Source organism: Pteropus medius, unplaced genomic scaffold (assembly GCF_902729225.1).
Source record: "Pteropus medius unplaced genomic scaffold, Ma_sr-lr_union100, whole genome shotgun sequence".
NCBI classification, from domain to species: Eukaryota; Metazoa; Chordata; class Mammalia; order Chiroptera; family Pteropodidae; genus Pteropus; species Pteropus medius.
In genome coordinates this window covers 14,879,249-14,892,605 of record NW_024352785.1, presented here as the reverse complement: position 1 = coordinate 14,892,605, position 13,357 = coordinate 14,879,249, and the positions used below count along the sequence as shown (strand labels likewise).

At 36.4% G+C, this 13,357-nt stretch overlaps 1 protein-coding gene across 12 annotated transcripts in view; it reads right to left on the bottom strand.

Annotated features, from left to right (window-relative positions):
• ZNF475 (zinc finger protein 475) overlaps nt 1-13,357 on the bottom strand; it is a 77,174-nt gene that overhangs the window by 3,988 nt on the left and 59,829 nt on the right. For all 12 annotated transcript variants that reach the window (XM_039848537.1, XM_039848542.1, XM_039848541.1 and 9 more), the window contains one exon: nt 2,559-2,739. In XM_039848537.1, coding sequence (XP_039704471.1) covers nt 2,559-2,739 — 181 coding nt within the window. The remainder of the gene's footprint in view (nt 1-2,558; nt 2,740-13,357) is intronic.

Genomic DNA, 13,357 nt, shown 5'->3' with positions numbered 1-13,357 from the left:
CTGTTGACTGAGGCTTTTAAACAAATCATATTAGTTTTGCCAAAAAAAAAAGTGCTGCTCACTCAAGGGTTGAGTAAAGTTAGTTATGAACCAAAGGCTTTTTGCTCTTTGGATTTTAAAAAGGGTATGACATTGTTTTATGTGTTATGATATGCATTCTTTGCTAATTATTAACATCTTTGCTTACACATTATTATCTTGCAAATATAACTTTTGGCCTTCTTTCAGTCAACTCTAAATATAAACTTACAAAAGGAAAAGAACATGTATTGGTATTTTCCTCTTCCGTAATCCTTCAGTGGAATGTTTTTAGAGCCAAAACTGGCAGTTGAGAGTGAATTTAAGATAAATTATATCCTAAAATTTTATCATCTCTTCAAGGCCATAAACTCAGAGATTCTTTAAGTAATTAAAGTGAAGAATGCAAACAGAATAGTTAATTTGATGAAAAGAAGTACTCTTTAGGAAACAACAGAGACAGATAAAAGATGTATAATCTTCACTGGCAGAGCATAGGAAAAAAAGCATATGGCTTTATTTTAGAGAACAGTGTGGGATTTAGCTTTAATGAACCTTATTTAGATAGAATGACTTTAGTACAAAAAAATTGACTATGTCTTAGAATATCCCAAAATAACACCCCCTAAAAATGTAGCCAGGCCCTCAAAAATATATTACATAGTTTTTATCATTTTCATAGTATATATTTCTTCATTAAAACCCAGGCAATTCTCATATGATGTGTCTAATGGTTTACACAACCACAGCAAACTTTAGCTTCCTCAACATGCCTACTGCTAATTCTCCTTTTTTCTCCATAAAAAATTAAACTCCAGAAAATCTAGTATTTCTTTTTTCTTTTTTCTTTCTTTCTTTCTTTTTTTTTTCGTATAAACCAAGCAAGTATCATTTTCTACATAGGATATGAAGGTATATTTTGGCACTGACTTTCCCCACTCATGAGTTTTAACATGGACTAAAGATTCTAGAGTATTCATTGATTCTTACTTTAAGATGATTCATTATTTCTAAAAGGCTGTGTTTCAATAGGGCTATGACTTTGGTTCTGAAAGAAGGGGTTATCTGAACCCTATGACTACAGTAAGTCCATGACGAGGGGCATGGTAATGGGAATTCTCTTGGCCTAGAGAGGAAGGACGCCTTCAGAAATACAATAGCATGAAGCCGAGAGGAAAATTATAGGAGGTGCAGTTATAGGACCTACTTTTTCCATCTATAGGCAATAACAAAAGAGTGAGCCCACTAGGGCTTTCGAACCAGTCATTTCTCTCACCTCTCCTAGATTTGTGATAATTACGCTCAAGCAGAGAAAGTGATAAAGATCTGAAGTGAAGGAAATATATTTTTGATGCCAAATGAGAATTGCTGGGAAGAGAGTTTCAATAAGGTAAACAATGTCTTTGTGGGAAATGCTCTAATTTCAATAAATAGATGTTTTCATCTTGTGCTTTTCCCCATCTGTGTGCAGAGTCATCCTCTTAGCAAGAACTATGGATAGTTGAATTCTAGAAGCATCTAGAACTTTATCATGATCATCTAAATTCCATTCTGTGGGTTGTTAAAAAAAAACTCACTCTGGGTCACATCTCTAATAAGAGTACTTTAGACAAAATGATAACAAATAACCTTCCAGGTACCTTCCAGCTCTGCCACTCTATAGCTACAAAAGGAGAATGAATGAATTGAATGATACTCTTCTCAAAAATTAAGAATAATTTTCATTTGAGGGGAATTAGGGAACTGAGAAAATGACAATGGAAGAGAGAAAGCCAGAGTTTGTAAGGCAAAAATATTCTTTGAACTACTTTATTCTCATACACTAAATGAGAAAGCATAAGGTTCTGTAATAAGGCCACACAGTTTATGGAGTTCCAGTTTCATTCAGCTTGTGCAGTGCTTAACAAAGTACTGATTGCAAAATTTAAAGATTTGGACATTTCATATACATGTCTAGATTTCCAGTTTCTTTTACAGTATTGAAAGATATGAGCACACTGAGATAAATTTCTTAATGGTAACACCAGCTGGAACTGGGCAGCAGCTGCCTCATTTAGACAGAGCAAGTGCTCTCTATCTCACTACTTTATTTTACATGAACCAACTTATTCAATTTTGAAACCTGATTAGTGGACCCTGTAAGCATTTGAGTTTGTTACCCTTGCTCTATGAATAGTAAGACACAATTGCATTTGAAAACATGTCTCCGAATGTCCCCAAAGCTTCTTTTTAAGCTTCATGTTTTTTTAAATATTATGTTTGATAATATGTAAAAGTAACTGGAGGAATATGTAAATTCCAGTGAGTCTCGCTCCTTCTACAGTTTTGCCAGGATTTAGTGTCTTTATGACTCAGCATCTGAAGACAACACTTTGGTCAGGCATTCTAGAACCATTTTTCCTATTCAGTTATAACAAAGACAGTAAACATTGCTGATTTAAGTTGTTTGAATGAGAAAGAAAAAACTATCTCTATACTTATAAGTTCCGAGAGAAAAGTCTCCCCTTATGCACTCAAGTCTTTTTCTTCCAAAAACTTACCACTAATGGTTCTGACTTCGGGTTTTTTAGGTTCTGGTCTCCTTAACTCTTTAGGCAACAAGTTGTTTTCATTGTGCCATTTTTTCAGACATTGTGGCTCATGGATGGAAATAGATTTTGTTCCATATTCACGGCCACAAATGTAGCAAACAATTGTTGGTGGACGCCTAATCATTGTTGGCTGCAAATAATAGAAAATATCTGTTAGACAACGTTCAGCTTTGGAAATTATATTTTAAAATTATAATACATTCAAATTAGCCAGAAAATCAATATGTTTTTTAAAAATACCAACCACTCTGGTGAATTTTACCTTTTGAAAATTAAGAGAACAACCTATGTTATCTGAGTGATTGGGGTGGGGGTGAGGATGAGGGTTTGGAGGAGGATAGGAAATAAAGATGAGCTAACTAGAACTCTACATATTGGTACTTTGTAAATATTTTCTCATTCAATAAATATCTATTGATTGTCTTCTGACTATTCTCCATGCTGAGAGAATACAACAATAAGTTAAGTCTGAATCATCCTCTTAAAACATGCCCTAGTATACCGATCTGTCTGAAAAATAAAATGATAAGTGTCATTGGAGATTTTATGATAGACAGTGTTGTACCGCCCACATTCCCTCATGTAAACAACTTCCTACTGCAAGCACCTGTGATTCTCTGCCATATTTGACCTGGAGTAAGCTTCACCCACAAGCAGGATAGCTAATCAATTACAGATGGAAGTTGGTGAATAAATACTGATCTTCCTCCCTAAGGCTGATAGCATACAGTGTTCCAGAAGTTCCCAATGGGATTGCACCACTCATTAGAACAGTATATAGGCTTCCTTCTCTTCTCTGTCTCTCCTTTCACTGTTTTACTGGGGTTTACTGGGATTACCTCCTAAATAAAATGCTTGAATTCAAATCCTTTTCTTAGTGTTTGTTTCTGGTAAAACCAAATCTAAGAAAGAATTAAGGATAAAATGCAATAAGGAGCTTCTGCTTCTATCTAAAATATAGAAAGTTACAAGAAACATTGCTTTCACCTAGACAATGAGAACAAATCAGATAACCTATGGAGTCATAATTTTTAAGATCATTGAAGAGTCAAAGTTTTAAGGTACATTAATGATCTAAAGAGACTGCCTAAGTTTGAGGATGAATCAGAAAATCCAGAAAAAAACCTCTCACACTCCAAATTTACATGAGTATGGATAGCTGTTGTCTGTCTCATAAAATGGCAGGACAATGGAGTGTGAACCCTTTTGAGATTCAGGCATGCAGGGACTGTTTATATAAACTCTCCTATCCACCAGGTCTTAGACTCAGTAACAGAGGGTGACAGTCTAACACTGGAGAGAGGCAGGAATATTGAGAGAAATCATCACCAAGTCAAGGACACAGGACCTGCCTAAGTCTGAGAGTAGAGCTGGAGAATTAGGCCTTCTACTGAGTACCAGATAAGAGCGGTCTACAGCTGAAGAAGGGGCAGAATCCTAACAGGGACTCCCTCTGTTGCAGGCATGCAGGGTCCACAGGAGTCTAAGAGTGCAGCAGGAAAACTGGGAGGAGCCCTTTGGCTCCAGGCCTTTCACTTAGTACAAGGCGGGGTCAGTTTACCAACCGGGGGAATTTAAGGCTGTAGTCCATTGAACATAACTAAAGCAAGGACAGTCCAACCCTTACTAAATTACAGACTACGTTGACACAATCATTTATACTCACCGCCTGACAGAAGAAGAGGCATACCCATTTCTAGGCATACCTCAGAACCTACTGTTCTCTTACATGCAATGTCTGGCATTCAATCAGAATCATGAAGCACGCACACACACACACAGAGAATAGAACCCAGCACTGTCGGATCTTAAATATAATGAGACCAAAGTACGGTCTAGATACTGGGATTATCAGGGCTTTTGAATAATTATTGTAAAATAATTATTTTAATCAATACTTAAAATAATTACATGAAATCATTGTAATAAATATGTTAAAAGATCTAGAGAAAAAGGTGTACAGCATGTGTAAAGTTATGGCAAATTAAAGCAGTGATAAGTAGCAAGGGAATAACCTATAATTGCACTTCAAGAAAGTTTACATATTTAAAAGGACTAGCAGGGCAGCATATCTCTGAGAGCTTAAACATTCATGGATCTGGGGGTAAGGAAATCATGGATCCAAGAGAACACCAGTGTTCTCTTTTATGTAACAAGGAAGGTGGTGACGTCACTTACAGAAAGGGGACAGTCAGGAAAGGCAGGTTGGGAAAGGAAAAAAAAGAATCTGTTCTGGACCTGCTGCATTTGACATAATAGTAGATTTAAATGTGAATAAGGGCATGGCGACAAAAGACTCCATTCAGAATTCTGGAAATATTCTGGTTTCCAGAAAGATGGTGTCATCTACTCTGTCAAACGCTACAGAGGGAAATGGGTGGCAGAGAAAGGTACTTAGATTTGGTTACCAATAGATTATAAACCAGTGACTTTCGAGAGTTTAGTACCAATGGAGTAATGAGGATAAAAACTAAATTGTTTGGATTAAAGATTAGGTCGAGGAGAAGAGGAATGCACTTCGAGAGGTAAGTGGAGTTGAAGAAAAATTTGTTTCATTGTTGTTTTTAGGATAGGAGTGTCTTTGGCAGAGAGAGAGATTGCAGGCCTAAGAAAAAAGGGATTATCAAAGAAAAGGTCTCAGGAGGCAGGAGGAGATGGGATCAATTGAAGACGTTAGCCTCTGAGGAAAGGAAAGAAAGAGGAAATAGATGAAGTTATAGAAAGGTTGTTGTAGAGAAGGGAGGCGTTAGTAGACCTCACATAACATGAATTTAGTCTTCTGAGGATGAGGCAAAGTGATCTTCAGAGAACGAAGAGATTCAAATTCTGGGAAACAGAATAGCAAGCAATCCTGGGATTAGGCACTGTGAGGAATGTAATGGTGATTCAATTAGGGAAGAATGCTCACCCAATAATGGAAAAGACCCAGTTAAGTTGAGCTGCAAGAAATTTGGGGGGAATTATATGACATTTTTCAATATGTTTTTAAGTAGCACTGAGTGGCATGAAAGTAGGAACTACGCTGGCGGTATGGTCTCCTTCAGGGAAATAAAACATGGCGAAATGTGCACATGTTTTAAAATCAGCCTGTTTTTAACTAACATTATTAGGGGTTAGTTACACCTACAGTGAAGAGAGCACAGAGCAAGATCAAAATCAGAAGGAAACACATTTATAAATTCTGCATACCTGAGCAGATTCTAGATGAGTAAATCCACAGTTAATACAGATCAAGCAAAATGGAAAATGGAGTTACTCCCTGGATGATCCAAGTTTTTTTAAAAAGCACATTATTCGAGGTAGAATATTTTAATTCTATTTTTCTGTACTAAATTATGTCAATAGACTGCAGTCATCAAAATAACTAAATAGCTGTTTATCCTTCCTTGTTATTAGCCACGTAGCACCTAACAGCGAAAAAGTAACTTTAAAACTATTTGGGGAATTCAAGACCAAAAAGAAAATATAAAGCAGAAGCAATAATTTTCAAAATACCCAATAGTTCTTTACTATATTTTTACATATTTATTTACTTAAAAGATTAATTAAGTGCAGGTTTTTTAGTTTAAAAATGAGAAGTTATTCTTTTTTACTTTGAGAATAATGAATTTATTAAAATTCCATATGGAAAGTATGAGCCAAATCCAGTATTTAACCAAGCATATAAGCAAAATAAATGGCATGGGTCATAAATGAAGGCATTCACGTCATATTGTCAGAAGGTTTCTTTTGGAAGGAAAAATTTGAAGAAAACAGGCAGACAGAGGCCAGAAGACATGCACAAAATAACTTAAAGCGATGTGGGAGAAAATTAATACCATAAAAAGGCTAAGATAGTCTATATTATATTTTCCAAAGCTTGCTGCATACTCTGTATTTGCGGTTGAACTGTAGTTGAACCTGCAACATACTCCATTTTCTTAGGTTTTGAACATCTTACTCCTAAACCATGCTCTAGGGAAGTGCAAGCAACCCAGACACAGCTGAATAGAAAGATGAGTCCCTGTGGGTCTGAACGAAGATAAGAGAATCTCTATCATTTTTGTTTTTATTATTATTAATTTTGTGATTGACACTCTGAAACTTCCAGAGAAAGCAAAACAATCCCTAACTTGTGGTTATTGCCACTACTCAACTGCCAAGATTTTATCCTTCAGCCTCTTTCTCCAGTGTTTTCAGATGGAAGTGGATGTGTGGGGGATGAAGAGGAAGAACAGGAAGAGGAGGACTTAGCCCTGGCAGAAAGGGCAGAGGGCTCTTCCTGGATTATGTGCTAATGTGACATGGCATAACAGAGCAAGGCAGGACAGTAGAAGTTTTGTCCAAGTGCCCGTCTACAAGGGGCCTTGCCAGGGCCTGCCAACTCCAGGGAAGTGTGATCAAAGGAAGGCAAAGAGTATGTTGGTAAGTCTAAAGTTTCTGCAGAGTAAAACATTCGATCAACAGTTTTCCCATCGCCATGTCACATGTTTTGGGGGCGAGGCATTACTTTTTTTAACATTAGGGTAAAGCATTTTTTAAAAAGTTAATCTCTGAATCTATGTACGTACTCTTTCAGGTGTGAATGGTTTGATGGGGTCAACCACATGCCCCTACACACAGAAGCTTATTAGGGCTCATCATGATTTTGCTTTTATTCTTTCAGTTTCCTAGGAATTTCTATTTAGGCTGGATATAGACAGAGGCACTTGAACACTTGCCCTGAAGGGAAAGCTTTCATGCATGTATTTCTTTTAACTTGAATCCACTTACTTTCACATGTTTTCAATCATTTTGCTGGACACTAGTGGAAGTATCATTAATTTTCCACACTGAATTTTTTTCTCCTTTTTGTTAATGTCTTTTCTTTGTCAAGGACACCGCCTGTTCACTCTCTTAGGCCAAGACTTGCAATGCAAATGCAAGTGAACATTTAGCAGATATTTTCTTAATCAGGGTAGATGACCTATCATTCATCCATTCAATTTTACAATTTAAAATAAATAGCTATAATACCACCATTAAAGCAAGGGGCAAAGAATAAGAACCAAAAAAAAAAGGGTGGTTTTGTGGACAACCTTTAGAGAGGTATTGATAGAAGAAGAGTGGACACAGTTCCAGAAAACTTAGACTAGGATGTTTATTTCAAAGAGCTTCAAATCGTTCTCGACGACATCCCTGATGGCTCAGGCTGAAAGGAATCCACAGCGAACTACACAACTCAATAGCTAATAGAGCTACAGAAGGGAAGTGTGACAATTGGTCAGAAGGAAAAAAACATTTCTAACATTAAATATTATTGCATGAATCTTGACAGAAGAGATATTAAAACTAAAATGGAGGTCATTACTAGCAGTTTTACAAAAGATCAGAAACACTCTACATTTGGTCATTTCTTACGTTAATCCCACAATAAATATCAAGGAATAATAGTGTGAAATTATAGTTGTGTAATATTATTTACAGGAGAGTTAGGAGAACATGATCCAAGGATGTAGCTTTTTGAAGATTTGAGGTGAAACAGAAATTAGTAAGTGCTTTTACGGGGCAATAGACCTTTTTGAAAATCTAACGACTGCCATGATCATCTCCCCAGAAAAAAACACATGTATATAGAATTATGGATATAATTCTGAATGATTGGTGGGCTCCCTAAAACCCATCCATTAGCTCCAGAAAGTGAGCTGTTGGGCCTTTAGTCAGAGCCAAACTTTTTTTCAAATAGGTGCTCCTTTGTATAAGGAGCCATTTGGCACCATTTAATGCCTCAGAAAGTACTGAGTTGAAACACACAAGAACTTATGAAATATGCCACTTCTGGCTTTAGGGTAATCTTAAATCCTACTTTGCCTAAAACAGTCTCTATTATATCTATTGTCTTTTGCTCTTTAAATTGTCCCTGTTTAGTCAATCAATTATATAGTCACTCTACTTCCAAACCTTTTTGAAAAACATCAGTGAATACAATATGAGTAATCAAAAGGTGAAAAAACAAAAAGCTCAGGAATATTAAAGCTGTGACTATAAGACTGGCAATGAATTCATTTAAATACAGAACTGAGGCAAAATGACTATAGAAATTATGATTAAAGAAGAGAATATAAAAGGAATACACCTTGACCAATAAAAATACTTATAAAAATCTGCAAGAGGAGAGGTGCAATGATTTCAATGATAGGAAATTCTTCACCTTTCATGGCACACAGTGTTGGATCATGTTGGATCCTTGGATCATGTTCTCCTAACTCTCCTGTAAATAATATTGCACAACTATAATTTCACACTATTATTCCTTGATATTTATCGTGGGATTAATGTAAGAAATGACCAAATTGGAGCAGTGTGAAATTAAAACATGATGCTAATTTTTTATTCAAATCTTTTAATAATTTATCTTTTTTTAAACTTTAGTGGGTCCTTTAAAAACTAATATTCTTTTAGTGAACAAATATTTTTCTAAAGTTCGGCAATGTCATTAGTTTCACTTTGGTTTCTTCTTGTCAAATTCAAGTAAAATTAAAATAATATCTTATTAATTTGGATATGATGATCTCACTTCTATGAAAAAATCTGCATGTCTATTAATGTTTGTATACATAGAGATATGTCTGAAATGATGTTCACTAAAGTCAAAGTAATTTGGAGGTAATTTTTGTGCTGATTTTATACTTTCCTAAGTTTGAATTTTTATAATAATTTTATGTCATTTTTATAAGAACAACAAAATAATTTTAAAAAATCAACCCCAGAGTCAAAACTTAAGTAGGAAGTAATAAAATCAGTCCTAAAAGAAAAACTCAAGGGGAGCCCAAATATCTTTCTGAAAATTCCTTAAATAACCAATAAAAGATAATATTTTTTGTATATAACAGTTTAGCATTGTAATTAATTAGTAATTAAAATTAATTAGTAATTAATTAGTAATAAATTAGAATATTAGGAATAAATATAACTTTGATGGCATAAAATAAAAATACAATGCAAAATGAAATAATTTATAGTACCTTACATTATATTATTGCAATAACGCTGTTATCTTGTTGACTGTGTATAGTTGAATATATACTAGTTAAACGCTTGTATGATGCGATTTCATTGAAGATCTAGATTTATGCTCCATTACTTTAAAAAGCAGCAACAAAGGCCTAGAAAAATAATCTAAGGACAGAATTTAGCATGAGTCTGTTTCTACCATAAGATAATCTAAATATAGCTCTTCTAGATATTTTAATTTTGTTCAGGCTTGTTTTCTTGGCTCAATTGCATTAGTCAAAAAATGAATTCACAAATAACTAAATAAGACCATATGGTATTAGTCGTTTTGTGTCGAAAGTAGCAACCAAAAGACAATTTGGGGGATGGCTGGATTGAACTATCCCTTGGGTCAGGGGTTGCCCATTGTAGCTATACTGACAAATCACCATAAATTTTCAGTCTCCCATCTGCCCCATCCTCTTCTGCACTTGACTATGGTTTGTGCAAACGTGGCCTGTCTGACGTGATATCAGGAATTTCTGTGGTTCTCCATGGCTACAGAATAAAGGTCAAATAGTTTATACTGACTTCATTCATGCCTGACCTTAGCCGCATGAAACAAGTCTGCTAGCCAGACCAAACTCAACACCATTCCCCACGCTAGAGGCCAGTCTTCAACTTTGCTGCCTCCATAACTTTATTATCTGTTCCTTCCAACAACAAGTATTTAAATTAAATATAGCACCTTTATCACATTGGAAGTTATGTGGACCTCCAACCCCAGTACTTACCTTTCCCTAGTAATAAAGATGAGCATATAAACTACTAATTAAATTAGAAGGCAAACTTAATAAGTGCCATGATAGGGAGACAGAGTGCCATAGGAGCCTGAAGGAGAAAGAAAGGGAAGAGTTTTGACCAGAAGCCAGTGGAGTGGGAGATATTCGAAGTGGATTTATTGACTGAGTAAAACTGTACTGATGAGGGGAAAACTCCCTCGAGCAAACAACGTGATCTGTTTAACAACCGTTTAATAGCCCTGTCTCATCTTAACATGAAAGCTATAAAGTCCATAGTGAAGAGACTGACTAGAGGAATTCTAAAAGTGAGGATCAGTCTGTTCAATACAGGACTGAAACATGAGTTGTCAGACTTTGAGAACACTGTTAATGCTGGCATCTTTTCCATGTGTCCTCCTACCTTCCTACCTTGGTCCTAACCCCAGACTCCATATGCCTGTCATTAGAAGCTAGCCATGCTTCGGTAGCTGGGTAGGGATTTGGCAGACAGTATTAGAAGCATGTACTTTCTATGCCAACAGAGCTGCATCGATCTCATTAAGGCATCGTGTTGTAGGAGTCAGGCAGAGAGAAGGCAGTGAAAAAAGGAATGAAAAGTGTCTTGATCTTGTTGAGACCTCAGTTCATGAATGAGGACTTAATCAGATCAAGAAATGAGCCTGGGAGCAATTTATGATTTTCATACACCAAAACATCTTGCTTCTTCCATATTGAAGAAATATAAACCGGTTCTGCCTGCACAGAAATAGACTGAAGAACTCTCAAGTGATAATAACCACACTAATGCAACTGGAAACATCTGTGAATAAAGTGCGATACTGCCATTCAATGGACTATTACTCAGCAGTGAAAAAAGCACTCCTGCTACTTGCAGCAACATGGATGAGACCCAGAATTATTACGCTGAAAGAAGCCAGACACAAGAGAGTAAATTACGGCCCGATTCCATTTATGTAAAATCCAAACTAAGCTGTAATGATTAAAAAATGAAATCAGTAATTGCCTGGAAAATGGAGGTGGAAGGAAGAATAAAGAGGATAAAGAAGATTTGAGGGTGATGAAATGTTCTGTATCTTGATTATGCTGGTGATATGACAGGTATATAAAACTATCAAAACTCTTTGAATCGCATGTGTTTAATGCATGCAGTTTATTGTTTGTATACTATTCCTTAATAAAGTAGATTAAAAACCACTCAAGCAGACCTAGTTTAGCGGAGTACTTTCTCATTGCCACGCCCATGTAATGCATTCAGTTCAGTCAGTAGGACACATCGTCAGATGAAATTCCAAAATCGAATAATGTATTTTAGAGTGACTTTTGCAAGGAACTAGAGAATATTTTTAAGTGATCTAGATTCTTAAGTCTTTATCTCCCAAGAAAATCTCCAGTTGAAAAAAAAATCATAGAAGAAAACCGAAAGAAGAAAAAGAACTAAAGAAAAATAGAAAACCCTTGGCCATTAAAATTTTTGCCAGAGAAAAGTACACTGGGCAGCCATGCCATTCACATACAATTTCATCCAGAAAGTCCAAGTCTAGACCGCCTGGGCCTGAGCCCTGAAGCAGAGATGGATAGATTAAAAGCAGGTCTATTCTTCTATACCTGTGTGCATGGCATCTGTTCTGCTGGAGCCATAACTGACACCAGTTTCTCATCTTTCGGTAAGAGGAGCTTCATGTTCCTTTAGTATGTGAGTGAGTGAGTTGAGTGAGTGCATAAAAGACATAAAAGTTCAGTAGGTCACTTTCCTCAGCTGATTTCAGCAATACCAAAGGCTCACTCTGCCTCAAACTATTCATTCCTTTATACTTTCTTTGGCTTTGGCTTTGACCTCTTGCTAGCATAAAATTATCATCTTTAGGCTCATTCTGCTCAGGAAGAAAGAGCAGAGAGCTTTGGCTCTAGAAGGTCACAAGTACAATTACCTGTCTGCTACTGCCAAGGAGGAGAGGAAGCCTTCCACGTTCACTTATCGGAAGGCAGGAGTTGGCTAGGTTTATTTGCTGTCATAGAGCAGTTGACCTGTTCTTTTTGAGGAAGCCAGATTAGTGGGCTGTGCCCAAGTAACCATATCAAAATGTAAAAGATGCCTTTTTTATTACCAAATGTGTATGCAAATGAAATATCTGGCTCTTTCCTCCAAGGAACATGTTTCACGAACTACTTGGAAACAAACAAAACTACAGAAAGTTTAATGGTCTTTATTTTTTTTAGGTTGTATCATACCCGATCCCTGTATCAAAACAGCCAAATGTCCTGTGTTTGTTTGGGGACATTTATTCACTTAAGAGTCAAACAGAAGACAAGGAGCCCAGAGGTGAGAAAGCATCCTGAAATGCAACCATGATTCTGAGTAAATTAAAAAAAAGGTACTCCACCTTAACACACTTTCAAACTATCTGGTTGTGGTTATTAATCTGCAATGACACAAGTCACGAGATGCAAAATTTGAAAATGGTGGCCATAGGACAGACACACATGACAATCCTTACCTCGTCTCAGGACTTGACCTAGAGCTGACCCAGTGTGCTAATGGTACTTTGTTTCTCAGATGGAGCATGACTGGTAATGATCACGGTATGGCCATTCTGTAAATATCTGGGTTTTATCAGATATTTTTCAACTTCACAAAAGCCAATAAAGCAATGGGATTCTCAATATTGATACTCAAGTTGCATGGTGAGCAGAAAGATACCAGAGACATCTGCTGAAAACAGCTGAGAGTGATTTGAGAGATGAGAACTGAGTTAACTAGAAATGCATCTGGAGGAAGGGCTGTCTGTCAGGACAATTGTAGCCCAGATGCTGTTTGCTCAGAAAGAATTTTCTGGTTACAGGCAATGTGCCAGGCACTGTGCTGGGTTCAAACTGGGAACTGGCCCTAATCGTGGGAATGATCATACCTAACTCACCATCTTTATTTGAGAAACGTATTTTACTTTTTCCTCAGCATTTTCTCTGGGGCAACAAGTCAGGTCGACAGATCCTCAT